Source organism: Podarcis melisellensis (genome assembly GCF_964234715.1).
Source record: "Podarcis melisellensis genome assembly, chromosome: 6".
NCBI classification, from domain to species: domain Eukaryota; kingdom Metazoa; phylum Chordata; class Lepidosauria; order Squamata; family Lacertidae; genus Podarcis; species Podarcis melisellensis.
The window spans coordinates 87,210,484-87,237,561 of NC_138538.1; the positions used below are offsets into that span (position 1 = coordinate 87,210,484).

A 27,078-nucleotide genomic window follows, 5' to 3' on the forward strand; every position below is an offset into this window, starting at 1 on the left:
GGAAAGGAAGGCAAAAGTTTTCCCCCACCCAAGCCAGCCCTCCCCCTCTCCCACCTGCATGTTTTCCGGCTGCCTGCGAGTCCCTAAAATACTTCCCTGGATGCAGCAGCACCGGAGCACGGAGAGGAATTAGAAGGAAGGGCGCGATCCTTTTCTTTCCCCTGTGCTTGCCTGGAGGGGAGGGGATTTCCCTGCTCTTTGTTCCGTTTGAGCAAACAGCAACCGAAACACAAGAGGGTGGGCAGTAAGACGCTGAGGCAGAATGCAGGAAAGCAACAGCTTCCTCTCTTCAGGCGTCCCTCCTCCCTGACGAGCGAAATGATTTTTGCCCCAGCACTCGGGCGAGTTGGCTCCAGGGACCACACATTCGCTCAATAACACGCACAGACATTTCCCCTTACTTTTTAGGAGAAAAAAGCTGCGTGTTATAGATAGAAAAGTACGGTAAAGTGCTTTTTGCAGTCCATTTGCATTGAGATGTTTGATGCCCTCTTTTTTTTGTACAGTCATACCTCGGGTTAAAGTCGCTTCTGGTTAAATCTTTTCAGGTTGCGTCCCGTGGCGACCCAGAAGTAACGGAACGGGTTATTTCTGGGTTTCGCCGCTCGCGCATGCGCTCAAAATGATGTCATGCGCAGGAGCGGCGAATCGCGACCTGCGCACGTGCAGATGCAGGTTGCATTCCGCTCAGGTTGCGAACGGGGCTCCAGAACGGATCCCGTTCGCAACCAGAGGTACCACTGTATGTGAACTGCCCTGGAAGTATCTACCAAAGTTCATAATTTCATCTCTTGCTGGGGTGCAATTAGTGCCAGCACCGTCCGTTAAGAGTTTGGGTGTAATCTTCGATACCTCCCTCTCTATGGAAGCGCAGATTACAGCTATAACAAAGGCGGCATTTTTTCATTTCCGTCAAGCTAAGCAGTTGGCTCCTTATCTCTCTTGCCCTGACCTAGCCACTGTGATCCACGTGACGGTCACATCCAGACTGGATTATTGTAACTCGCTCTACGTGGGGCTGCCCTTGAGACTGACCCTGAAACTCCAGTGGATGCAGAATGCCGCGGCGAGGCTCCTTACGGGGTCTTCGCTGCGAGATCAAATTCATCCGGTACAATACCAGCTGCACTGACTCCCGGTGGGGTACAGGATCAGGTTTAAGGTGCTGGTTTTAACCTTTAAAGCCCTATACGGCCTAGGACCCTTGTACCTACAGGACCGCCTCTCCTGGTATGTCCCACAGAGGAACCTATGGTCTGCAAATAAAAACATCCTGAAGGTCCCAGGCCACAGAGAGGTTAGGTTGGCCTCAACCAGAGCCAGGGCTTTCTCGGCTGCGGCTCCAATCTGGTGGAACGCTCTGTCGCAAGAGACTAGGGCCCTGCAGGAACTGACATCTTTCCGCAGGGCCTGCAAGACGGAGCTGTTCCACCAGGCCTTTGGTCAGGGCGCAGCCTAACTCCCTCCTCTGGCAATCTGCACAGAATTTTGCTTAACGGTTGCCATCAATTTGATTTTAATTAATTTTCATAATGAAATGTTTTTAGAATGTTGGATTATTTGATTGTTGTTAGCCGCCCTGAGCCCGGCTTCGGCTGGGGAGGGCGGGATATAATTAAAATTTATTATAATTATTATTTAATTTCGTTATTTTTTTAAAAAAATCACCTTCCAACCATCTTTCAAGGCAACGCTCAAAGCACAAAAGCAGCTGAAATGAAGAACGCAAAAGCAACAAATGAATTCAGAAACAATGCCAAGGAGTCAGAAACCTGTTAGTCCAGCTGGGGAAGGTTATCAGAACAAAAATCTCTTCCGTTGTTTCCAGAGAGTGCATATTAGTAGGAACTTGTTGTGTCTCAACAGAAATGCTATTGCGCAGAATGGGCAGCCACACTAAAAGCCTGGCTCTGGTGCCAGTGTCCTGGAAGAAGCAAAGATCCCCAGTGTCGAAGCAATGATTCTTCAACATCAACTTCGTCGAATGACATGAATGTTTAAGATAACCTTTGTTAAAAGACCAGAAGCTTTTTTGCTAGGTATTATAGGTCAAGACTTGCCAAAGGAACAGAAGAAACTATGATATTACTAGCCCCAAAATGGAAAGACAACATACCAACTAAAGAAGAACGGCAAGAAAAAACTGATGGACTATGTGGAAATGGCGAAGCTAACTGGGAAACTTAAGAGACAAAGACAATAGAGAATTTAAAAAAGACTTTGTTGTTCAGTCGTTTAGTCGTGTCCGACTCTTCGTGACCCCATGGACCAGGGCACGCCAGGCACTTCTGTCTTCCACTGCCTCCCGCAGTTTGGTCAGACTCATGCTGGTAGCTTCGAGAACACTGTCCAACCATCTCGTCCTCTGTCGTCCCCTTCTCCTTGTGCCCTCCATCTTTCCCAACATCAGGGACTTTTCTAGGGAGTCTTCTCTTCTCATGATGTGGCCAAAGTATTGGAGCCTCAGCTTCAGGATCTGTCCTTCCAATGAGCACTCAGGGCTGATTTCCATAAGAATGGATATGTTTGATCTTCTATATAATCTTCTAATAATTATATATATATATTATATTTAATATATTATATATATATAGACTAAACAACAAATTATTATTATTATTATTATTATTATTATTATTATTATTATTATTATTATTATTATTTCTCGGCTATGAGTGATCACCAAAGATATAGAAAAGAGATATAATAAGGTAGTCTCTTAAGTATCTGATTAGCACCAACACTGGGATGAAATCAACTCTCTTGCAAATGTGTTGGAAATTAAAGACTCAGATGCAAATTCTTGTTCCCATTCAAATGACACATCCAAGGCTGGGTTCAGAAATGTTTAAATTGCTTTGAAAGGAAACGGATCATTTCTCTCATGGCTTTTCTGGTTATGTAGGTAGCTGCTACAGTAAAAGCGTGAAGCCGCTGTCTATACATGGTTACATGGTTAAGTGGAAATATAATCAGAAAAGGAACCATTAGAAGCGAAGTGAGGATGGGCTCAGCACAGATAATTCTATTTCCCCCCTGATTTAATTTCGGCATTGGTCTTGCTTTGTTGGACAGAGCTACCTGGACATAAGCATGTGTGTGATGTACCTTCCTATTAGAGAACCATAAAAGATTACTGAGCTATTTTAGGCAGCAGCTCTCCATGACACACTGAATAGCTGCATCTCCCTGTGACTTGGTTCAAAGATGCTATTAATAGATGGGGTAGCATGATGTTTTGGGGAAGGTATGCCTTATCAAGTACCTGAATATCTGGTTTCTCTCAGCAATATGTTCTCTCTTTTAAATCTCCTGGCCTTTAAAAGTTTTGAGCAGACTGTGGTGGGGAAAGGGTGCAATGCATTTTTACCTTAAACCTACAACAGAAGCCTACTGTAGCCCCAATTTCAAGCTTTTATCCAACAGTTTAAGTGCTTTTTAAATACTCAAGATGTGGATTAAAAGGAGCTAGGATCAAGAAATCACTTTTGCTCCTTCAAACAAACAACAGCATTTGGGCTTCAATCCTGAAATACCGTATTTTTCGCTCTATAAGACGCACCAGGCCATAAGACGCACCTAGTTTTTGGAGGAGGAAAACAAGGAAAAAAATATTCTGAATCTCAGAAGCCAGAACAGCAAGAGGGATCGCTGCGCAGTGAAAGCAGCGATGCCTCTTGCTGTTCTGGCTTCTGGGATAGCTGCGCAGCCTGCATTCGCTCCATAAGACACACACACATTTCCCCTTACTTTTTAGGAGGGAAAAAGTGAGTCTTATAGAGCAAAAAATACAGTAAGCTCACTTGAATGTACACGATAGGCTTCAGAACTGTAAAGAGTAATAGGCACATTGTAGGGAATTAAGTAGTGATGTATTGAAGTGAGAGCTGGACCATAAAGAAGGCTGATCAGCAAAGAATTGATGCTTTTGAATTATGGTGCTGGAGGAGACTCTTGAGAGTCCCATGGACTGCAAGAAGATCAAACCTCTCCATTCTAAATGAAATCAGCCCTGAGTGCTCACTGGAAGGATAGATCCTGAAGCTGAGGCTCCAATACTTTGGCCACCTCATGAGAAGAGAAGACTCCCTGGGAAAGACCCTGATGTTGGGAAAGATGGAGGGCACAAGGAGAAGGGGACGACAGAGGATAAGATGGTGGAACAGTGTTCTCGAAGCTACCAGCATGAGTTTGGCCAAACTGCGGGAGGCGGTGGAAGACAGGAGTGCCTGGCATGCTCTGGTCCATGGGGTCACGAAGAGTCGGACACGACTAAACAACAACAAAGGGAATTAAGTAAATTTTAGAAAAGGATATTAGTGAAGTTGCAGCAAGCATGCTGGAGCTTTTAGCATCTGCATCAAAATCCGATACTGCTAACATTCTCCAACATGGAGACTATGTTAATGAGATGTTTCCTCCAGAAGAGATGAGCGAATGCTCTGGGAATAGCACTGGACTGTACTTTGCATTTCCCGTCATATTTGTAAGACAGCGCAATAGTCAAGATTAATGCTTAATGCTCTGTGGCAAATGCCTTTGAGCTGGTGTAAAGGTAAAGGGACCCCTGAACATTAGGTCCAGTCGTGGCTGACTCTGGGGTTGCGGCGCTCATCTTGCTTTATTGGCTGAGGGAGCCGGCTTACAACTTCCGGGTGATGTGGCCAGCATGACTAAGCTGCTTCTGGCGAACCAGAGCAGCACACGGAAACGCCGTTTACCTTCCCGCCAGAAGGTAATAGGTAAACCTATTACCTATATTACCTATTACCTGATAAGTAAACCTATTACCTAAATAGGTAAACCTATTACCTAAATAGGTAAACCTATTTATCTACTTGCACTTTGACATGCTTTCGAACTGCTAGGTTGGCAGGAGCAGGGACCGAGCAACGGGAGCTCACCCCATCGCGGGGATTTGAACCGCCGACCTTCTGATCGGCAAGCCCTAGGCTCTGTGGTTTAACCTACAGCGCCACCCTTGAGCTGGTGTAGGTGATGGCAAAAAATAAATAAAAAAGGCTAATGAACAAATAAGTTGAGTTGCCTGTGAAGATTTGAATCCAAGATATGCTGCGCTATAAATCATATAAAAACCAGCACCTGCTTTCTTTCAAAGGAGGACATGGTAGTGGTACTATCACAAGTATTTTAGTTCTTAAGATATAGAGGGATTTCCCAGATGAACAACACAGTGTCTTCTGGCACTTGCCTTTATTCTGTGAAGAGTTACAGAAAACGGCCAGAAGATGGCAGTCCAACTAACCTAAAACTTTAAAGTGCAAGAACTACCTTGATACAGCAAAACCCTCCCTATTCTGTGCTTGTTTTTCAAACTGTGACCATCTACATAGGTGCCTCTGTGGACAAGACTAGAAAATGGTCTATGGAGAGTCCAGCATTTGAATGAAGCCACAGCTGCACTGAAAAGACTTCAGGCAGAGATAAAATATTTTTAAGGGTGCAGTTTGAGGGGATCCTAGTGGTTGTGTTTCTTTTTATATGCACAAAACACCGTTTACCTTCCCGCCGGAGCGGTACCTATTTATCTACTTGCACTTTGACGTGCTTTCAAACTGCTAGGTTGGCAGGAGCCAGGACTGAGCAACAGGAGCTCACCCTGTTGCGGGGATTCGAACCGCTGACCTTCTGATCGGCAAGTCCTAGGCTCTGTGGTTTAACCCACAGTGCCACCCACGTCTTATGCCCCGCAAATAACCCAGAGATGCATTTTAAATAAAACAGATTACCTGCAAGGATTTCTGTTGGTGTGCAGTGTTGGTATTCAAGTGTTGCAGGCAGCCATGCCTTCTTTTAGGATCCTTTCTCCACATAAGAAATGCAACAGAAAAGGAAGATTTTTGCACCATGCTTAAGATTTTAAGGCATAAGGTGTGTGCAAGAAGGTCAGGAAGACTTATACAGCAAGAGAAACTCAGCTTTAGCGAACCTGCTTTTGTGGTGTTTCAGTTTACGGAGAGGAGAGGAAAACCACCGCAACTCATAAGGTGAAAAGAGTTTATTGTGCAATACGAACTGCCCACACCAGAACACATTTAGATTACAGAGTTTAAAAGCTCTATCATTTTTCTTGCGAAACCTGTGATTTTCAAATACTAGTGCTGTTGCAGATTCTCCTTCATTAAAAAGTGATGAAGATTTCTTTCTTCAATTTCTACATATCAGTACAAAATACATTATATTTTTATATAGGACATATATAGCATAAACACATACATATCCGAAACAGGTCTCTGAGCGACAACATTAAGACATCTGAAGAATGAATACACTTCAACAGGAGTTGATTCGACTTTCATACTTTCCCCAGGTAATTCTTTTCTCAGGAAAATGAGGATGTGGTTCTGTGCACACTTGTTTGTGAGTAGGCCCCTACTGAACACCACCAGGGGCTTTACTTCTGAGAAAATATGCACAAGGCAACACTGCACAATGTTTAACCATCTTTCTTTAACTGTACCTAAACAAATCCATGTCCAAACAGTTCATCATCTCACACGCAAGCATCAATCTCAGTAGACCTGTTACCCAGAATTACAATTCGCTCAGAGGTGCTGGATGGATCACAGCCCAGTTCTATGAAGAGTTATTTTGCTTCAGGGCAATGATTCCACTGGGTTTAGCTGTGTCTAACTCTTCACGTGAATAGGTTTTGGGTTTTTTCTTTCTTAAAAGAGGCACTATGTCTTAAGAGCTAGGTAATAAGAATTCAGTAGCATCGATGGGAAAAACATCATCTGCTGAATTTCTGCCTGTCCTAAAAGTGTTGCTTCCAAAAATTCTCATAATTATTATTTACAAATGTTAATAGAGAATATTCTCTAAATATCTGATGTGGATAGTTCATGCTCAGTAATATTTTACTTCAGTAGCTGATATCTGACAGCAAGCTTGCAGTGTTGCTTGCTAGTGCCACCATGGTTCCTTTCATAGGTTTAAAAAAAGGTAAAGGACCCCTGGACCAGTCCAGTCCAAGGTGACTATGGGGTTGTGGCGCTCATCTCGCTTTCAGGCGGAGGGAGCTGGCGTTGGTCCACAGAGAGCTTTCCAGGTCATGTGGCCAGCAGGACTAAACCGCTACTGGTGCAACAGAACACTGTAATGGAAACCAGAGCGCATGGAAACGCCATTTACCTTCCTGCTGCAGTGATACCTATTTATCTACTTGCACTGGTATGCTCTTGAACTGCTAGGTTGGCCAGAGCTGGGACAGAGCAACGGGAGCTTACCCCGTTGCGGGGATTCGAACCGCTGACCTTCCGATCAGCAAGCCCAAGGTCAGCACACTTTTTCAGCAGGGGGCCGGTCCACCGTCCCTCAGACCTTGTGGGAGACCAGACTATATTTTGAGAAAAAATAATGAACAAATTCCTATGCCCCACACATAACCCAGAGATGCATTTTAAATAAAAGGACACATTCTACTCATGTAAAAACATGCTGATTCCCGGACCATCCGCGGGCCAGATTTAGAAGGCGATTGGTCCAGACTCGGCCCCTGGGCTTTAGTTTGCCTATCCATGCCCAAGAGGCTCAGTGGTTTAGAGCACAGAGCCACCCCCATCCCATAACCTTTCATAACCTTCAGGGAACATTGCGGCATCAGCTACTGGCCAAGGACTCCATAGAAGTCGCAAAGGATTCTGGGGCATGCCCTAGAGTGAGGGCAGAGTCAGTGACGCAAGGGCACTCTTGGGATTTTCTCTTGCACACCATGGACTGGAAGTTGTGCCCTCAAACACACCCAACGTTCCCTTGCGGCTGCACAATGCAAAAGAAGATCAGTAGCAGCCTTTAGCCACTGTTTTTCAAGGAAGGCCATTGTGGATCTGTTCTCACTGCGGAACAGGCCATAAGATTCCAAACAACTCGGGGTCCCCTGGGGAAAAGTTTGAAAACCATATGGTGTGTCGAGAAAGCTGGCATGCCTTGCTATTTAATAATATTTGATAGTTCACAGGTTATTTAATTCTATTTGATTGATAGAACTGGTGATTGATAGAACTATCTGGCAGCTCCATCTAATTTGGAGCCTGCAGAGTTTGCAAGATTTGGCTGGTACGCAGGTTGGGTGCTTAGGAAAGCAGAACAATTCAGCTCAGACCACTTCAGACTGGTTTCTTACCTAGAAGGACCCCTCTTTTCATACAAATAGACTGCAGAATAGGGAAGATGAAGTAAATCCATTTTTTTTACTACCCTCCAAAAAGAGGGTGAAAGGTTATAGCCATTTATTGATTTCCCTGTGTTAGTCAACCATCCCCCCCTCTTTTTTTTCCTCCACAGAATTGAATGATATCCTTTCTTTCTGAGAGGATGAAGCTTGTCAAGTTCCAGATAAATGGAGATTTTTTTGTGTGTGTGTTGGGCATGTTTGATACATTGGCTTATTATTATTATTTTAACAAACTTTTCCGGCAGAACTGGATGAAATTTCCAGGCCTATTAGTCCCTTCCCAGAAGATAATTCCCACCAAATTTGAGAAGGATGGCTTTTCCTGCAAGTTTGAGGGTAGTTTTTAAAAGGTGTAACTTAACCCTCCCTATTCTGGAGTCAGTTTGTATGAAAACATAGAAGTGTTTCTTGGTAAGAAACCTGGATAATTTCAGATGGACAGATGGAGGGATTTTTTGCGCTAGGTATGTTTAGAGGGGAGTGGGCACTGCAAAGGGATTCATTTCTTTCTCCCTTCTGTGGTTTTGTGGGCAATTTATATCCATATACAGTAAAGAAGGCAGCCAAACTGAAAGAGAATGGCTGTAAAAATGAATAAAAAAAACTTTTAGGGTGTTTTTAGTTTTCCTGCTCAGCTGAAAACACTGCAGAAAGAAACTTTAAAGTGTTTCATCAGTGACAGAATAAAATATATTAAAGTATAAAGGTAAAGGTAAAGGGACCCCTGATCATTAGGTCCAGTCGTGACCGACTCTGGGGTTGCGGCGCTCATCTCGCTTTACTGGCTGAGGGAGCCGGCGTACAGCTTCCGGGTCATGTGGCCAGCATGACTAAGCCGCTTCTGGCGAACCAGAACGTTTACCTTCCCGCCGGAGTGGTACCTATTTATCTACTTGCACTTTGACGTGCTTTTGAACTGCTAGGTTGGCAGGAGCAGGGACCGAGCAACGGGAGCTCACCCCGTCGCGGGGATTCGAACCGCTGACCTTCTGATCGGCAAGTCCTAGGCTCTGTGGTTTAACCCACAGCGCCACCCGCGTCCCTTATATTAAAGTATAGACTGCTCTTTAAAGTTGGGCTGTTTCTAAAAGGGATCCCCCTCCCCGTTTTGTAGACAATTAGCTGCGTTCTGTGTTGTGTAACTGTGCTACACACACACATATACACACCCACACAGTGTTATATTAGTGCTTAGTGCAACCATACAACCCTGCTTGCCCCCAGGGCACCCCCTCACACTTTCTTCTTTCAGCCCGAGAACAGATATGCAACCCACTCTCCGTTTTAGAGCAAGATGCTGAGCGCTTTCCTGGCCTTTATGCTAAGCAAGTGGGGGAGGAGGCAGCAGAATGGCAAGCCAGGCTGGCTGCCTGGCACCTGTGGTCCTCTATTATTAAGCTGCTTTTAGCAGGAAGGGGTGCTGTGCCCTTCGCTGCCAGGCAACAGGGGAGCTGGCACAGCTTGTTTCGGTTTGTGGGGATACCCTGGAACTCCATGCGCTGCCAGGGGAGTTGGTGCCAGCAGCACCCAACCAGGGAAAGCGCAGTGATGGGCCTTGAGCATCCTTGGAGCACTGTGTGCTGCTGCCGCCACAGACATGTAGCCGCAAAATGCACCGAAAGCACAGGATCAGCCTCTGACAAGTTGCTTCTGCATCCCTCCCAAAAGCACTGCGATGGGAAGGAAGAAAGGAGAACCCTGGGAAAGATTCCCCAGCTAAAAGTGAAAGCTGTCCATCACAAAACTACAGCCCCACATTTCCTACCCTTGTGTTTTCCTAATAAAAGCAAATTTGGGAATAAATGTTGCAGTTTTTGCAGATACACTGCCTGCCTCCAAATCTCTGAATTAATATGCACAAGGCTTTGAGGGGATCTAATTTGGTTTAGAACATTTTGGAGGCAGCCCAGTTTGGCTCAGACATCTCCTGATTTTCTCCAAATCAGCTTGATTCAGATCGGGAACTTGTCTGACTCTTAGGCACACACCTAATCTTTCTCTCTCTGTGTGTATAATTCATCTTACAGCATTTGATATATCGTGCAGTCATAATTAGTACTTTTCAGTAACTGACAACTCGTGGAATTTCTCACTTCAAACCCAGCAAAATTGAGAGATGAAAAAAAAAAGTGGGGGGAGCCTTACCAATGTTAATTACAAATTGCACATTGAAATCAAAGTATCTCATTTAACATATTGTACCATTTTATGTAAACTGTTAAGAGATTGTTTTTTCCTGATTAAGTGGTATATAAAACTTGCTAAGTAACAGAAACACTTTGGCGATAAATAGGAAGGTTCGCTGAATTTCAAATACTTGTATAAAAGACAAATGATGTAACCAGGTATGTGAAAATTCACCAGCGAGGTCGAACGCCCTTGTCCAGAATGTCTGGTGGCCTGAGACTGTTTGGAAATCATATGAGCATCTGTGGTGATCGTGCAGCTGTGGCGTTTCATCTGCTCTTCACGAACAACGGAGTTAAAGCCGTTTGATTGGCATTTGCAAATAGTATTGCTGAATATGCTTGCCATCCATCTGAAATGTAGCCGGGCATCTGTAGTGCAAGTCAGATGGAAGGGGCTTTTGCCATCTTCATATCCTGAGGTAAAGTGAGAGGAAGGGTAAAGGAAACACCAGCAGATGACAGAGAGCACACTGATTTCAGTACAAGTTGCTCATTGCTCTCTCTTTGGCTTGAAAACACCCAGCGCTGAGTCTGGACAGTAAAGGGGGGAGGAAAAGGTTAAGGACTTCTAGAAAGACAATGAGGTACACTCCTAAGGGAGATAGAAGCAGCAAAGACTGTATTCCTGGAAGACACTGACAGGACAGGCGGCTCTTGAGCAGAATCCTGAAGGATTTCCCCCCAACAAGGTCTAGGAATCTTGTGTGCTTAACGAGAACATCAACTTGGCAAGAGAGATTAAGGTCTCTGGTCACCTGAATAAATAGGACTCTGCCAGGAATTCCAGAAACAAGAGTTTTATTAGAAGGCCTGTTGGAGTCAAACACAGCTCAAATAGAAGAAGGAAGGTAGGTCTTGGTCCGAGCAGAGGAGGAACAGGAACAGGACTGTGAGAGTGGCTGTAAGCAGAAGACCCTTTTGCTTCTCGCCGTGAGGTTTTAAGGGATTTGTCAACGAAGCTGGCTTCAAGTGCTTCCTTATGCGGAAGTTCGGCACGAGATGCAAGACGCTTCACCTTCAGCCCCGCCGGCTAGGAGAAATACAGTAGACTCCTAAGGGGCAAGGCTAGCGACTGGCAAGGCTACCGGCACAGCGGTGATTTGACTCTGAATTGCTCACCAGGCACCGTGAAGCTCCGATGAATATAGACAGCTGTAGGGATCAGAGTCCCGGGTGGCAGAACTGGCATGAAGAAGGCACAGCGCTACGGTAAAACAGCCGGACAACAGCTAAACAACAGCACTTTCCAGCTCTGCTCACGAGGACCGGTCTCTGGAGGGAAGTGATTCTCATTCTGGCTGTGCAGTTTCAGCATTCCCAACGCCCCAACGGAGGTGATGTTTGCTCAGGAAGGTCCACAGATGCTCCACTGGTTAGCAAAGCACCCCAGGCAGCCCAGAGCCCCCAATGGCTGGCTCCCCACGCCCAATGCAAACATGTCTGGGTGCTGGAAAGAACATCTGCCTTTCTTGACCTCCTGCCCACACCTTTACCCAACTGGAGCCGTCCTCTGGCGATGTGGGGTCCGTTCCGTCACCAGGCTCAAGAAATGTTAGAAAGCAGCAACCGAAGCAGGGACAGTCTTGCTACGAAACGGGAGCAGCCGAGATGATTCTACTCAAACGACAGCAAATCTGGACTGTGACCTTCAGCTTCCAGGGTGGACGTCTCCGCTGTGGAGGGGGCCACACTGCTCTCAAACTGGCATTCGGGAGGGCTCTTGCCCGCACTCAAACTGAGCGCCACATTTTCCGGGGAGGGAGGTATCCTGTAAGCAGTGTTTAGTTTAGGCTCCAAATTCTCCTTATAGATGAGATCAGGCACCTCACAGGCCCGGCTGTGGCTGGTCCCAACCTCCTCCTGCGTCAACAAACCCATTTCGCTCCGCGTTGCCTCTCTCCTGGAAGGCTGGCATCCGTGTTCCTGGCTTCCTTCTGGGAAAGAAGCCTCGGCGCTACCTACCAATGGCTGGGAGGCAATCAACATATCTTGGGTGGTCTTCAGAGCTCTTGGGGTGCGCTTCTTGGTAATCTCCGGGGGTGGATTGAGCCGCGGAATGGCATCGATAGGAACCTGCCTACAAGCATAAGAAGAAATGGTTAAGGGAGGCACTCAATGAGAACGGTGCATTACCGAATCCTTTGAAAAGCATGGCTTGAAACCAATCATGGCTCACAGGTCTTCTGTGTCACCAGATTCTTTCTAAGAAACAAGATGGCAAGAGCTAATGGCTTCCATTTCGACCAAAGCTAGAATGTGTAGCATGCAGAAGACTGTCAGCACTTCGCATACTGGGGCAGCACAGCTTAAAATTGGCACAAATTCTTCCAGCTCTTCGAAAGAATACACCTCCTTAAGAGCGCAGGTTCTTAGTTCTTCTTCCACCCCAGGGCTGATCTGGTGGGGAGTCCCATCCCATCTTCCACCTACCTATTGTGGTGCACTGCTTTCTGGTGCACATGTAAATCAAGTGTAAAGGTAGATGTAAAGGGACCCCTGACCATTAGGTCCAGTGGTGACCGACTCTGGGGTTGCGGCGCTCATCTCGCGGCCGAGGGAGCCGGCGTACAGCTTCCGGGTCATGTGGCCAGCATGACTAAGCCGTTTCTAGTGAACCAGAGCAGCACACGGAAACGCTGTTTACTTTCCCGCCGGAGCAGTACCTATTTATCTACTTGCACTGGCCTGCTTTCAAACTGCTAGGTTGGCAGGAGCAGGGACCGAGCAATGGGAGCGCACCCCGTCGCGGGGATTTGAACCGCTGACCTTCTGATCGGCAAGTCCTAGGCGCTGAGGTTTTACCCACAGCGCCACCCGCGTCCCCTTAAATCAAGTGTAGCAATGGGCAAAATGGCCTAGTACCACTTTTCACGACCTTCTGTTAGCTGGATGTCCTGGGACTTAAACCTCTGAAAGGTGTGAGCCCATGGGGGTTGTGAGCTTTGGGAGTTCAGATGTTGTCATGATTCCAACTCCAGCCCCAGCACAGCACAGCCAAGAGTCCTCTGGCAGCAAAAAGGTAAAGGTACCCCTGGACATAGGCCAACTCGGCCCTCCAGATGTTTTGAGACAACAGTTCCAATCATCCCTGACCACTGGTCCTGATAGCTAGGGATGATGGGAGCTGTAGTCCCAAAACATCTGGAGGGCCGAGTTTGCCTATGCCTGCCCTGGACAGTTAAGTCCAGTCAAGGGCAACTATGGGGTTGCAGCCCTCATCTTGCTTTCAGGTCAAGGGAGCCGGCATTTGTCCACTGGTAGCTTTCCAGGTCATGTGGCCAGCAGGACTAAACTGCATCTAATGCAACGGAACACTGTGATTGAAGCCAGAGTGCATGAAAACACCATTTACTTCCCACCACAGAAATACCTGTTTATCTACTTGCGCTGGCGTGCTTTCAAACTGCTAGGTTGGCAGGAGCTGGGACAGGGCAACGGGAGCTCACCCCGTCATGGGGATTTGAACCGCCAAGCTACTGATCAGCAAGCCCAAGAGGCTCGTGGTTTAGACCACAGTGCCACCTGCGTCCCATGCATTCCTATACTACCGCAGGCTAGGTTCCTCCTCATCCTTCTACCCCATTTCACATTTCATTCAGAAAACATTTGCTTCTGTTCAAACTGTTCCGGGGGCACTTTTTCCTGGCACTCCCCCCTCCCTCCCAGCTCACCTGGCAAGCTGCTTTTGTGCACGGGGCATGTTAAGTCAGGTACACTCTTCAGGGCAAAGCTGGGGAGACGTGGCCCAGAGATTGTCAAGAGGGAAAAATTTTCCATGTCCTCTCAGACACTCCTTCACTAAAAGGGCCCATTTGTGGTGCAAAGCTTTCTCCGGGCAAAGGACCAGGTTGCCAGCTGGCCTTGTGACATCATCTCCTGACCTAACAAACAGAGACTGCTGGCACCTGGGCATGACTTTGTGGAGGCTGTTGGCTGCCAAGGGCAAGTTGTGGGGGGAGCCTTTCTATGTGGGTCTCATGCTGAATCCTCCTCGAGGGGAGAGATGTGTAGGACAGTGTGTTGCCACTAGTTGTAAAATGGGGAGTTCGTGGAAGGGAAACTGGGACGATCTTAGGAAAAGTCTTTAAGTATAATGATTGGTGTATACAGTGGTGCCCCGCAAGACGAATGCCTCGCAAGACGAAAAACCCGCAAGACGAAAGGGTTTTTCGGTTTTTGCGACGCTTCGCTAGACGATTTTCCCTATGGGCTTGCATCGCAAGACGAAAGCCCATAGGGAAATCTCCGGGGACCTTTTTTTAAATGCTGGCGGTGGGGAGCAAAGCCTTTTCCCCCCCTCCGGACTTCAGAAGAGGTCCAGGAAGGCCGGCAGGGGCGAAAGGCTTTGCTCCCCACCGCCAGCATTTTAAAAGCGGTCCGGGATAGCAGGGAAGCGCTTCCCGCTATCCCGGACGGCTTTTGAAGGCAGGCGGGGGGAGCAAAGACTTTTGCCCCCCGCCCGCCTTGGGAAGAGGTCCTGGACTCTCCCGGAAAGAGCTCTCCCGGAAAGGCAGGCAGGGGGGACAAAGACTTTTGCCCCCCGCCCGCCTTCGGAAGAGGTCCAGGACCTCTTCCCAAGGCGGACGGGGGGCAAAAGGCTTTGCCCCCCGCCTGCCTAACCGGGGGCTTTTAAATCGCCCCGGGACAGCTGAGAATTCCTCCGCTGCTCCGGGGCGATCTTAAAATGCTGGCGGGCGGCAGCGAAGGCTTTGCTGCTGCCCGCCAGCATTTTAAGATCGCCCCGGACAGCGGAAAAGTCTCCGCTGTCCCGGGAAGGCAGGCGGAGGGGAAGCAAAGACTTTCGCCCCCGCCAGCCTTCAGAAGAGGTCGGGGGACAGACTGTCCCCAGACCTGGTCTGAAGGCGGTTTGGTTTCCATAGGAACGCATTAATTGATTTTTAATGCATTCCTATGGGAAACCGTGCTTTGCAAGACGAAAAACTCGCAAGACGAAAAGACTTGCGGAACGAATTAATTTCGTCTTGCGAGGCACCACTGTATAAGCTAAAAGTTGATATATAAATTGAATTTAACATAACAATAAATTAAGGTTAAAATTTAGGGATAAGAACTTGCTGAACAAACTTTTGGATATGGAATACAAGAAGGGGAGGTGAGGGGAAGTTGCGGAAAAAAGGTATTGAAAATATGGATTGTAAATGTTGAATTTTTCTTTTTTTCTTTTTCTTTTTTGTTTTACTTTTTTATGTATTATTTGAAACTCTAATAAATATCATTTTTTTAAAAAAAGAGATGTGTAGGACAGGCTACACAGATGCAACTGAAAGTGGTTCGGTGTCCTTCGCGAGGTATCTCAGTCCCATCGTCCTAATTTACCGCCTCTAACGAGAAAGGCAGCAATCGGTGGATTAAAATGAGACACAGGCTCTGAGCTCAGGCTCTGAGCTCAGGTGGTTTAGAGCACAGTGCCACCTGCATCCTCTGGCAGTGGGGGAGGGGGGCCTCAGGTAAAGTCCTAAATTCCTATATCAGTGACCTGAGGAAGCTGCAAACAGTAGTGACCACTAATGGCTCTGGAGCTCTACGTGGGGCTACCTTTGAAGGTGACTCGGAAACTACAACTAATCCAGAATGCGGCAGCTAGACTGGTGACTGGGGGTGGCTGCCGAGACCACATAACACCAGTCTTGAAAGACCTACATTGGCTCCCAGTACGTTTCCGAGCACAATTCAAAGTATTGGTACTGACCTTTAAAGCTCTAAATGGCCTCAACTACCTGACATTCAGAAGACATCTGAAGGCAGCCCTGTTCAGGGAAGTTTTTAATGTGTGACATCTTAGTATATTTTTGGTCTTTGTGGAAGCCGCCCAGAGTGGCTGGGGAAACCCAGCCAGATGGGCAGGGTACAAATAATAAATTATTATTATTATTATTATTATTATTATTATTATTATTATTATTATTAAGCCCAGTCTCAAATCTTCCATTCTTGGGCAAGGTGATTGAGTGGGTGGTTGCTGAACAACTCCAGGCACGCCTGGAGGATGCGGACCATTTGGATCCCTTCCAATCGGGGTTCAGGCCTCATCATGGGACTGAAACTGCCTTGGTCACGCTGGTTGATGATCTCCGGCGAGCTAGGGACAAAGGTGAGAGTTGTTTCCTAGTTCTGCTGGATCTCTCAGCGGCCTTTGATACAATCAACCATAACATCCTTCTGGACCGTCTAGAGGGGCTGGGAGCTGGGGGCACTGTTATGCAGTGGTTTCGCTCCTTCCTCCTGGACCGTGTCCAGAAAGTGGTGGTGGGGGATAAATGTTCAGACCCCTGGGCCCTCACTTGTGGGGTGCCTCAGGGTTCCATCCTCTCCCCCATGCTTTTTAACATCTATATGAAACTGCTGGGAGAGATCATCAGGGGGTTTGGACTGGGTGTCCCTCAATATGCAGATGATACCCAGCTCTACCTCTCTTTCAAATCAGAACCAGTGAGGGCGATGAAGGTCCTGTGTGAGTGCCTGGAGGCAGTTGGAGGATGGATGGCGGCTAATGGATTGAGGTTGAATCCTGACAAGACAGAAGTACTGTTTTTGGGGGACAGGGGGCGGGCTGGTGTGGAGGACTCCCTGTTCCTGAATAGGGTAACTGTGCCCCTGAAGGACTAGGTGCGCGGCCTGGGAGTCATTTTGGACTCACAGCTGTCCATGGAGGCCCAGGTCAATTCTGTATCCAGGGCAGCTGTCTACCAACTCCACCTGGTGCGCAGGCTGAGACCCTACCTGCCCGCCGAGTGGTGCATGCTCTGGTTATCTCCCGCTTGGACTACTGCAATGCGCTCTACGTGGGGCTACCTTTGAAGGTGACTCGGAAACTACAACTAATCCAGAATGCGGCAGCTAGACTGGTGACTGGGGGCAGCCGCCGAGACCACATAACACTGGTCTTGAAAGACCTACATTGGCTCCCAGTACGTTTCCAAGCACAATTCAAAGTGCTGGTGTTTACCTTTAAAGCCTTAAACGGCCTCGGCCCAGTATACCTGAAGGAGCGCCTCCACCCCCATCGTTCTGCCTGGACGCTGAGGTCCAGCGCCAAGGGCCTTCTGGCGGTTCCCTCATTGCGAGAAGCAAAGCTACAGGGTACCAGGCAGAGGGCCTTCTCAGTAGTGGCACCTGCCCTGTGGAACGCCCTCCCATAAGATGTCAAAGCAATAAATAACTACCTGACATTCAGAAGACATCTTAAGGCAGCCTTTTTCAGGGAAGTTTTTAATCTGTGATATTTTAGTGTATTTTTGGTTTCTATGGAAGCCACCCAGAGTGGCCTGGGAAACCCAGCCAGATGGGCGTGGTACAAATAAATTATTATTATTATTATTATTATTATTATTATTGAGCCCACTTACCATTCCTCCTGGTCCTGGCCTTGCCCACAGGAGAGGGCGGCCCCAGCACGCTCATTCACTTCGGTTACCCCAAAGCTGCTGTGGTTGCTGGTCTCTTTCCTGCGTAGCAAGTCGTTGACTTTCGCACCCATCGTCTTGCTCAGGTTCTTCAAGTGCTGGCTGCCCCCCACCCACTCGGGGGGGCCTCGAGGACTCACACGGGGGGAGGATCTGGGGTGAAGGGAGACTGATTTGGCAGCCGGCAGCTTTGTTGCAGCGGTAGTGTTTGAATTCTCATACGTATTTTGGTCAACTAGAAAAGAAACAAAATGGCACCTGTGTGAGTGGGACAGTTGCCTGGAAAATCCCTCTTCACACAGCTTAGCCTGATCAATTGTTTTTCATGTGCATTTGTTATCTGTTTAATGAATGAATTTCTTCCCATAGAACACAAGGCAAATTAACCAGCTATGTGTATTAATAACCAAAGAGCTTCAAGTCCAATATAAACACAAGCTGGGATGAAAATCTTCTTGAAAAGCGAGTTCTTCAAATCACTCTCCTTCCCAGGCTGAGAGGAAAAGATGGCAAAAGCAGGTTATATATTGGGACAATGTGATTTTTGTAATATTTTACAAGGACAGGAAGAAAAACTACGGACAGAATAATTGCCACACACCGGAAGAACAAGGATATAGTCTTACTGCCTCACTTGTAGTTTTTATAAACCACTTAATGTGTCAATATGAATGGATTATTTTGACTGGAGTGTAATTGAAATTAATAAGATTTCGGAATGCAGAAATAAAGCAAATCATCAAACCATCTTATCTAGCACGCGGGGGCCACCTAAATGATATAATTTGGTACCTGAATGATTGGTATTAGTAATTGTGCTATAATTTGGCATTGTTATAATGAGGCTATTATTGGGTTGTAATTGAAAACGAATGAAAATTATTTTTAAAAAGGGAAAAAGAAAAGCAAGTTCTTCAATAGACACTGATAATGATAACCGAGATGGTGGTTGCCTGAAACACAGCGTAAGAGAGAATCCCAATTCTAACACGGCATGGGATGGACCTCCTAGTGAACTGGTATCTGCAGGAGGCCTTCTCTTGAGGAACACGGTTATCAGTGGTGAGACAACTTTAAGCTATACTGGTCTCAAGAGCCTATAATTAACACCAGCCCTTTGAACTGAGCCGGAAGCTAACTGGAAGCCGGTGCAATTTTTTTCAGCAAGACACATAACGTGATCATAATATTCTGCCCCAGTGACTAGCCACATCGCTGTATTTTTCACCAAGTGCAGATTTTCTGGGCCCCAGATAGAGTGGACTGCAGCGATCCAACATGGAGATTATCACTGCGTGGATGGCCGTGGCGAGGCTCTCCCAGTCTAGAAATGGCCATTGCCGTCTCAGTTGCCAAAGGAAGAAAGCCATGATTGGCTTTTCTCACCAGGGACACAAGGAAGGGGAAGGTGTGCATTTAAGAAATCAAGTTCCCCAAAGGGCAGAAAGTCTATTCAGTCAATTAAAAAGCCCATAGTTACTTTCCCAGTTTTGTCCTAGGACACTTCTGTACATAGGCTTTCCTGTTTCCTTAGGAAGCAGGCTTATAAATCTCTGCTTTCCTTTAGACCCCATTGGTGCAAAACTGTCAACCGTCCCTTATTTGGCGAGAAACTCTCTTATCCCAGCGCCGTTTCCCGCTGCTATCCTGGATTGATGATGTCCCTTAAATTTCCCGGGTTTCATGCTCGCCCGGCTCGGGAGGGAAGCAGCGGCTCAGGGTCCTCCGCCGTGAGAAGACAGGTGGTGGTGGGCAGGCAGGCAGGCAACCCCTCTCTTGCGAGACTTCCGCCGCGCTGCCAGGGGAAGCCAGAGGCGGCAGCGGGGCTGGAGGCGGCGGCCTGAGGGAGGAGGAAGAGGCGGGGATGGGGAGGGACGCAGAAGGGCGGTGCTTCAGCGGCCGTGGTGGCACCGCAACCGCCTCATGCCAAGCTTGCGGACGGAGTGGGCAAGAGTCTCCCTCCCTCCCTCTCTCTCGGGCAGGGAAGGGCCAATGGAACTCCTCGCGCCAGGACGATGGCAGCCCCGACGTGCTGCTTAGCATACCCTCCAAGCAGTGGAGCATCTTAATGTAGTGATTTCCCCCTCTGCATCCCTTTCATAACTCTATTTTTATAAATCAATTGTCCATCCATAGTTCAAATTTTTACTACAAGTTTTCTGTCAATCCTACCAATGTATGTAACCCTTTACAATAGCTTTTCAACTAAATTATAAACTTTCCCCCTTCTTTATTAAAGAGGTTCTCTTCCTGGTTTCTAATTCCGCCTGTAAGCTTTGCCATCTCGACGTCGTTCATCAGTTTTGTCTGCCACTCTTTGGTCGGGGTTGGAGACCCTTAGGATCATCTAGTCCAACCCCCTGCAAAACACAGTCAGTCGCAGCCAAAGCAGCATGGCTCCATGAGTGGCGGATTTATGCATAAGCTAAGCCAAAATCCCTTATTTTGGCTGCTGATCCCTTATTTTCGAGGCTGCTGGTCCCTTATTTTCAAATCTGTAAGTTGACAGCTATGCAATGGTGAGGCCAAGAGGTAGGTCTTGTTGTCTGGGCTGCCCAGGACCTTCACATACCACTGCCCAGGCTTGCACCCTGGAGAGATCACTTTGGTGCTGATAAAACAGTGGTTTGACTTTAACCCCCAGAGGCGCACTCCATCGTCTCTTGAGACAAATGGATCCCAACGACAATTTACTCCATTTCAAGTTGCTTTAATCTATTCTTCACTAGCGATTCATTTACTCGTCCTTTCCTCTTTCCATTTGGTTAATTTCCTCTTCCCTTTTCAGTTCACTCGGCTGGTTGTGTTTTGGCACTTATTACCCTCATTCTATTTCGGCATGTTGGTTTCCATCTCTCCGGATGTTATATTTCCCATTACCCTTCTTCCATCATTTCTTTCCCCTCTTCATGAGTTTTCTCAAACTCTCTTGAACTTCCTCACACTTCACCCTTGACCGTTTCCCTCTTTTGCTTACTCCTATTCAAAATTTGGCCAATGGTCTCCTTTAGAGTGCATGTCATTGTGATCACGTTTCTCCTCTTCCCTTCGACTCCCTTTTTCGTTTCAGATCTGCTTCAAGCTCTCATTATCTTTTAAGTGTCTCTTCTCTAATTCTCCACTCTTTTCCTCTCTCCTTCCACATTCTGACTTAAATCTGCTTGCCAAGCCAAATATTTTTAACTCAGTTTTTGCCTCCTTCCCCTTTTCCCTGGTTATACCATATTGTTTTTGTAATACTCTTCTCATCCGTGGTTAAGCCACTTCAATCACTTCATTAAAAAAATTATCGCAAGGCATCTCTTTAGGTGAGATTTTCCTGGCAAATCCTCCTCTGCTCAGAGCCTGTGTCTCATTTTAATCCACCGATTGTTGCTTTTCTCGTTAGAGGCGGTAAATTAGGACGATGGGGCTGAGATACCTCGCGAAGGACACAGAACCACTTTTGATTGCATCTGTGTAGCCTGTCCTACGCATCTCTCCCCTCGAGGAGGATTCAGCATGAGACCCACATAGAAAGGCTCCCCCCACAACTTGCCCTTGGCAGCCAGCAGCCTCTACAAAGTCATGCCCAGGTGCCAGCAGTCTCTGTTTGTTAGGTCAGGAGATGATGTCACAAGGCCAGCTGGCTACCTGGTCCTTTGCCCGGAGAAAGCTTTGCACCACAATGGGCCCTTTTAGTGAAGGAGTGTCTGAGAGGACATGGAAAATTTTTCCCTCTTGACAATCTCTGGGCCACGTCTCCCCAGCTTTGCCCTGAAGAGTGTACCTGACTTATCATGCCCCATGCACAAAAGCAGCTTGCCAGGTGAGCTGGAGGGGGACGGGGGAGTGCCAGGAAAAAGTACCCCCGGAACAGTTTGAGCAGAAGCAAATGTTTTCTGAATGAAATGTGAAATGGGGTAGAAGAATGAGGAGTAACCTAGCCTGCAGTAGTATAGGAATGCATGGGACGCGGGTGGCACTGTGGTCTAAACCACCGAGCCTCTTGGGCTTGCCGATCGGAAGGTTGACAGTTCGAATCCCCACAACAGTGTGAGCTCCCGTTGCTCTGTCCCAGCTCCTGCCAACCTAGCAGTTCAAAAGCATGCCAGCGCAAGTGGATAAATAGGTACTGCTGTGGCGGGAAGGTAAATGGTGTTTCCGTGCGCTCTGGTTTCCGTCACGGTGTCCTGTTGTGCCAGATGCAGTTTAGTCCTGCTGGCCACATGACCCGGAAAGCTGCCAGTGGACAAACGCTGGCTCCCTCGGCCTGAAATCGAGATGAGCGCTACAACCCCATAGTCGTCTTTCGCTGGACTTAACCATCCAGGGGTCCTTTACTTAGGGGTGGAGGAAGAGGGTGCGCTGGGGGTGGGCCACCCCAGGTGTCACCACCGAGGGTGTGCCAAAATGCCAGGCGGCACTCACCGCGGGGCCTGCAGCGCGCCCACAGGCTCCGCGCTGCCCCAATCGGCCTGCCCGTCGCCTCACCCTCAGCTGTAGGGCAGCTGAGTGGGAGGAGGAAGGCAGATTCCTTGGAGGCCTTGTGGAGCGTCCGGCCCCGGCTGGTGCTGCCCCAAGGGCATCTGGCCCCGCTCCTGGGCGCAGGGCACACACGCCACCACAGGCACCTGATCGGCTTGCTCCACCATTGCCTTTACCTTTTAGCTTACCGCACCTACCATCACACGGTGCTGGCCAGGTCTGCGAAAGTCACAAGGCTCACTCCCCCTTTTCTTTTGCCAGACTGCCTCCTCGCGGAACTGCAGAGCGGGGAGCCTCCGCAGCAGAACTGCACCATCTACCGCCCCTGGTATTCCCCCTACAGCTACTTTGTGTGCATGGACCAAGACAGCCAAACCGACTCCTGTGGTTTCCCAGGGACACTGGGAGGCAACAGCCAAGAAGTCCCAGCGGACACTGGGCCTGCCGGAGACAACGTGGACAGTGGCTCCTCTTCGTCCGGCTCCCTGGAGAAAACTTATCCCCAAGAGAGTAGTGGCGGTGGCGGCAGCAGAAAGGCCATGGACTGCATCACTTCCCAGGACATCCTATTGGCTTCCAAGTGGCGGCCCCCACATGGGTGCCAATGTGTGGCCTGCTGCCGAATGTTCCCGACTTTGCGCTCGCTCAAGGCCCACATCAAACGTGGAGCCCAGGAGGGCTTCAGCTGCCGGGTCTATTACCACAAGCTCAAAGCCCTGTGGGGGAAGGAGCGCAAATGGCGGCCCAGTAATCACCCAGCGGGCAGCCACAAAATGCTCAAATAGCAATGTCCGTCTGCGAGAGGCGCCGCAGCCAGCGGGCGCCCGTCCTCTCCCCCGCAGCTCCAAAATAAAGCAAGTTATTGATGCCGCTTAGAGCAAGCTCGCTGTTCCACCATAACCTCGCTCCCTTCCTTGCCTGGGGTCTCTGTTCCCAAAAGGGAGAAGCCTCTTCCTCAGACCTCCTCCTCCCTGAGCTTGCCCCTCACGGTTATTTCCACCGCTGATGCTGCTCAAACTTTGGTGCCTCAATAAGTAACCAAACAAACCCCTGTGTTGCAAAGAGAACGTCAGCAATGTCTAGGCAACACGATGACCATGTACGTACGCAATAGACAATCTTTCTAGAATTCCTTCAAACCATAAGAAGAACAAAATGAAATCTTTCGTCTCAAAGTCTCTGAAAATCTTTAAAGGAAGCGAGGCACCAGACTTTGTATGATGAAAGACAAGCGAACATGATGTCCAACACTGGACAGTGAATCCGGATATTGATTACTGTTTTGTAGAATTCTTCGTCAGCACGGTGGAGGATATAGAATTGCTTCATAAACCCATCTTATTTCGAATGAATGTGTGTAAATGAAAATATCAAATGCTGTGGAACAGTGCTCACGTAATAATGTAGAATGCAAGTCTATATCCTCCCACCACGCTGACAAAGAATTCTACGAAACAGTAGTCAATATCCGGAATCACTGTCCAGTCTTGGGCATCATATTTGCTGAATAGACAAAGCTTCACAGCTTGTCTTTCATCGTACAAAGTCTGGTACCTCGCCTCATTTAAAGATTTTCAGAGACTTTGAGACGAAAGATTTCATTTTGTACTTCTTATGGTTTGAAGGAATTCTATAAAGATTGTCTATTGCGTATGTACATGGTCATCGTGTTGCCTAGACATTGCTGACAAACTCTGGTGCTGGCTGAGGCCTGCCCGCAACTCGGCTCGCCCTGCCCCAAAGCATCCCCACCGCTCATCTGGTGGCTGTTTACTAAGGCTCCTGTGTTCCTCTGGCATGGTCACCAAGGCAAGCGAGGCTGGCAAGGCTGGCTAGAACCATGCCAGGAGCCTCTTCCTGGCACCTTCAGGGCGCCTGGCTGCCATGAAAGGGCAGTCGCTCCAGTTGGAGACACACCAAGGCAGCAGATTCAACCTACAGGCCACAGAGGCATCAAGGGCATGTCTGCACATGAGACGGGGGGCGGACTGCCTGCAGCTCTTCTGTGCCGATTCAGGGGGCTTTGGCCTTCAACTGGCCCTTTGCCTGCCCTCATTGTGGGACTAGAGTAGTCCTGGCCCTGCATGGCAGGAGAGGCTGCAGTCCTGCCAGTTACATGCTACACATGCATGCTTCATTCCCTACCTTCCTCAACCCCAGCTCTGTGCCATCAATAGCTCTGGAAGAGGCTTGGAGCAGACGCCACTGCAGAATGAGCAGGAAGGTGCATTTATGGCAAATGTTTAAGGCTGGCAATCAGAGAGGTGCCCTCATCTCCGGCTTCCGAAACACGTTTTAGAATCAGGCAAGAGAAGTGGGAAGCATCAGGCAAGAGAAGTATCAGGCAGGAGAAGTGGGAAGATAGCAGAAAAATAAACTGGGTCAGCTGCATAATTTGTTATGGACCTGGCTGGTACCCTAGATCAGTGTTTCCCAACCTTGGGTCTCCAGCTGTTTGAGGACTACAATTCCCATCATTCCTGACCACTGGTGTTGCTAGCTAGGGATGATGGGAGTTGTAGTCCAAAAACAGCTGGCGACCCAAGGTTGGGAAACACTGCGACAGGCACAGAGCACTTTATTCAGAACGGGTGGCCAACTCCCATGAGTGCGATCTACTCACAGTGTTAAAAACTGGCAGTGATCTACCCCCCCTTTTTGGGGGTTCAGGTCAAAGTTGCTGAGCTTTTTTTAGGAAGAAAAAATGTTTTTTGGGGGGAAGGAAAAGGAGGAAGGCCTGTTTCTTAAGGGTGCAGGGCACAAAAGTTGAGGTTTTTTAGGGGAGCCAAAGTTGTTGAGCTTCTTTGGGGGGAGCCTGTGATCGGCCAGTGATCTACCTCAGACATTCAGTGATCTATTGGTAGATCACGATCTACCTGTTGGACATGCCTGATTTTGAACATGTCTGGTCTAAAAGGATTGCATGGCAATGGGAAGGAGGACAGGCACTTAGTGAGAAACAATGCAGGGATCTGGTCTTTGACTGTAATAAAATAGCTATCTAATTACCTAATGCAGGGGCACAGAAATCATATGCTGGGCAGGCAACGCCAAGGAGAAGTCAGTGGCTGTAGAGGGTTTGGAAGAAAATTCTGGGTTGCTGGATATAGGATGGAACCTCCAAAGTATCATTTTGGAAATGTTCCCTGGATTGGGCCAGCATTAATTATCCTTAAAAGGTTAAGAAAGAAGACAGAGACAGCAGTTATAAATTGATAAGATTCCACAATAGAAGAAGGATCTGTCCTGAGAGTGATGCTATTTGATTTATTCTTAAATGACCTAGAAATGGGGTGAGCAGCAAGGTGGCCAAATTTGAAGAGGACAGAGTTATTCACTAAAATAGTGAAAATCGAAACAGATGGTCCTTTCAGAGCTACTACAAACATGGTGTACAGAAAACAAAATGAAAATTGAGATCCAGTGGGCAGGCCCCAGACATTGAGGCTTCACTCCCTAACTTCAAATGTAAGCTTTGCAAGTGACTAGGAAAAAATCATGAAGAAGAGTTTGGATTTGATATCCTGTTTTATCACTACCCTAAGGAGTCCAAAAGTGGCTAACAATCTCCTTTCCCTTCCTCCCCCACAACAAACACTCTATGAGGTGAGTGAGGCTGAGATACTTCAGAGAAGTTTGACTAGCCCAAGGTCACCCAGCAGCTGCATGTGGAGGAGCGGGGAAGCGAACCCGGTTCACCAGATTACGAGTCCACCGCTCTTAACCACTACACCACGCTGGCTCATGGAGGAATGCTCAAGGAGACTGTTGACTCTGTATACTGAGTTGGTAAAATGGGGGTGGTGGGAGGTCTATAAAACAGGGGTAGCCAATCTGGTGCCTCCCTCCACATTCTTGGGCCCCCAACTCCCATCTGCCCCAGCCAGCCTGGTCCGGGGTTCTCCTAGAGAGGAAAGGTATGGGGTCACTTCCAGTTCAGTCCTGGTGCTGTCCTGGTTGCAGCATTTCCAAAGGATTTTTGTGTTTTGGAAAAAAGTGTTGCAAGGGGGAAATTACAATGATCAGGAGACAGGAGCAGTTTACCTATGGAGAAAAATTAAAGGGGGACAGGGACCATTTAGTGTAGGGGGAAAACGCCCTGCTATCACCCTCACATTTGGCAGGTGGGGGGAATGGATTCTGTGCCTATACCCTGAGGGTTGGGGTAGAGTTCCTTCACACGAGGGGGAACACGGCCCAGCCAGGTCTGTCCCCCCGCTCATGCCCCCGTGCGAAGGAGCAATGTCTGCGTAGAATCTGGCTGAGGCCCAGGTTGTGTGAAGGACTCTAATCCCCCATATGAACCTTCCTGGGCTCTGAGATCTTTGGGGAAGGCTCTTCTTTCTGTCCCTAGACCTTCGCAGGTGGGGCTGCGGGAGAGGAGGGTCTTCTTGGTGGTGGCAGCTTCACAACTCCCTACCTAGAGGAGCCAAACGGGCTCCCTCATTGTCCTTCCGTCAGCAGGTGAAGACCATGTTGTTCCGGCAGCTGGGCTAAGTAGGGTGGCCTGACCCTCTCATGCCATCATTTAAAAGGCTGTTTTGGTTCCTGCTTTTTCCTCCCAGTATCTCTTTCCCTTTGCTATTCCTCAGAGCTGGTTTTTCACCGGTCGGCCAGGGCCTCCGAGACACAACATTTCGGCTACTTACGGTAGCCCTCCAAGTGCGGCCTTTTCACAGGGTTTCCCCACCTAGGAGCGCACAGTCGTAGAGGCGGGTGTGCATTTTGCTAAGGAAAGAAGAACAACCAGGACAGCTCCCAGACCATTTGGTGAGGAGGTTGGGAACAGCCCAAGCACCAT

At 48.1% G+C, this 27,078-nt stretch overlaps 2 protein-coding genes and 1 long non-coding RNA gene across 4 annotated transcripts in view; 2 read left to right on the forward strand and 1 right to left on the reverse strand.

Annotated features, from left to right (window-relative positions):
* Positions 1-11,433: 11,433 nt before the first annotated feature.
* Positions 11,434-27,078, reverse strand: part of LOC309371822 (carboxyl-terminal PDZ ligand of neuronal nitric oxide synthase protein-like) — a 72,530-nt gene continuing 56,885 nt past the window's right edge. For both annotated transcript variants that reach the window (XM_081914870.1, XM_081914871.1), the window contains 2 exons: positions 17,754-18,045; positions 11,434-12,463 (listed from right to left, as the gene is read on the reverse strand). In XM_081914870.1, the coding sequence (XP_081770996.1) occupies positions 12,001-12,463; positions 17,754-18,045 (755 nt within the window). In that variant the 3' untranslated portion in view covers positions 11,434-12,000. The remainder of the gene's footprint in view (positions 12,464-17,753; positions 18,046-27,078) is intronic.
* SPATA46 (spermatogenesis associated 46) lies at positions 21,458-23,158 on the forward strand. Its single transcript, XM_081914963.1, has 2 exons — positions 21,458-21,618; positions 22,539-23,158. Exons 1-2 carry the CDS (start codon positions 21,513-21,515, stop codon positions 23,060-23,062), a joined length of 630 nt encoding a protein of 209 aa, XP_081771089.1. The 5' UTR covers positions 21,458-21,512; the 3' UTR covers positions 23,063-23,158.
* On the forward strand, positions 23,644-24,671 carry LOC309371913. The gene is made up of 2 exons (XR_014169345.1): positions 23,644-24,582; positions 24,622-24,671. It is a non-coding gene; the product is annotated as an uncharacterized lncRNA (long non-coding RNA).

What these genes read in the sequence shown, in the direction of transcription:
- SPATA46 (XM_081914963.1), top strand. Translation starts at nt 21,513, where the DNA reads ATGGAAAATTTTTCCCTCTTGACAATCTCTGGGCCACGTCTCCCCAGC. An exon ending in GCACAAAAGCAGCTTGCCAG is followed by an intron (nt 21,619 to 22,538) that starts GTGAGCTGGAGG and finishes TTCTTTTGCCAG; the next exon opens with ACTGCCTCCTCGCGGAACTG.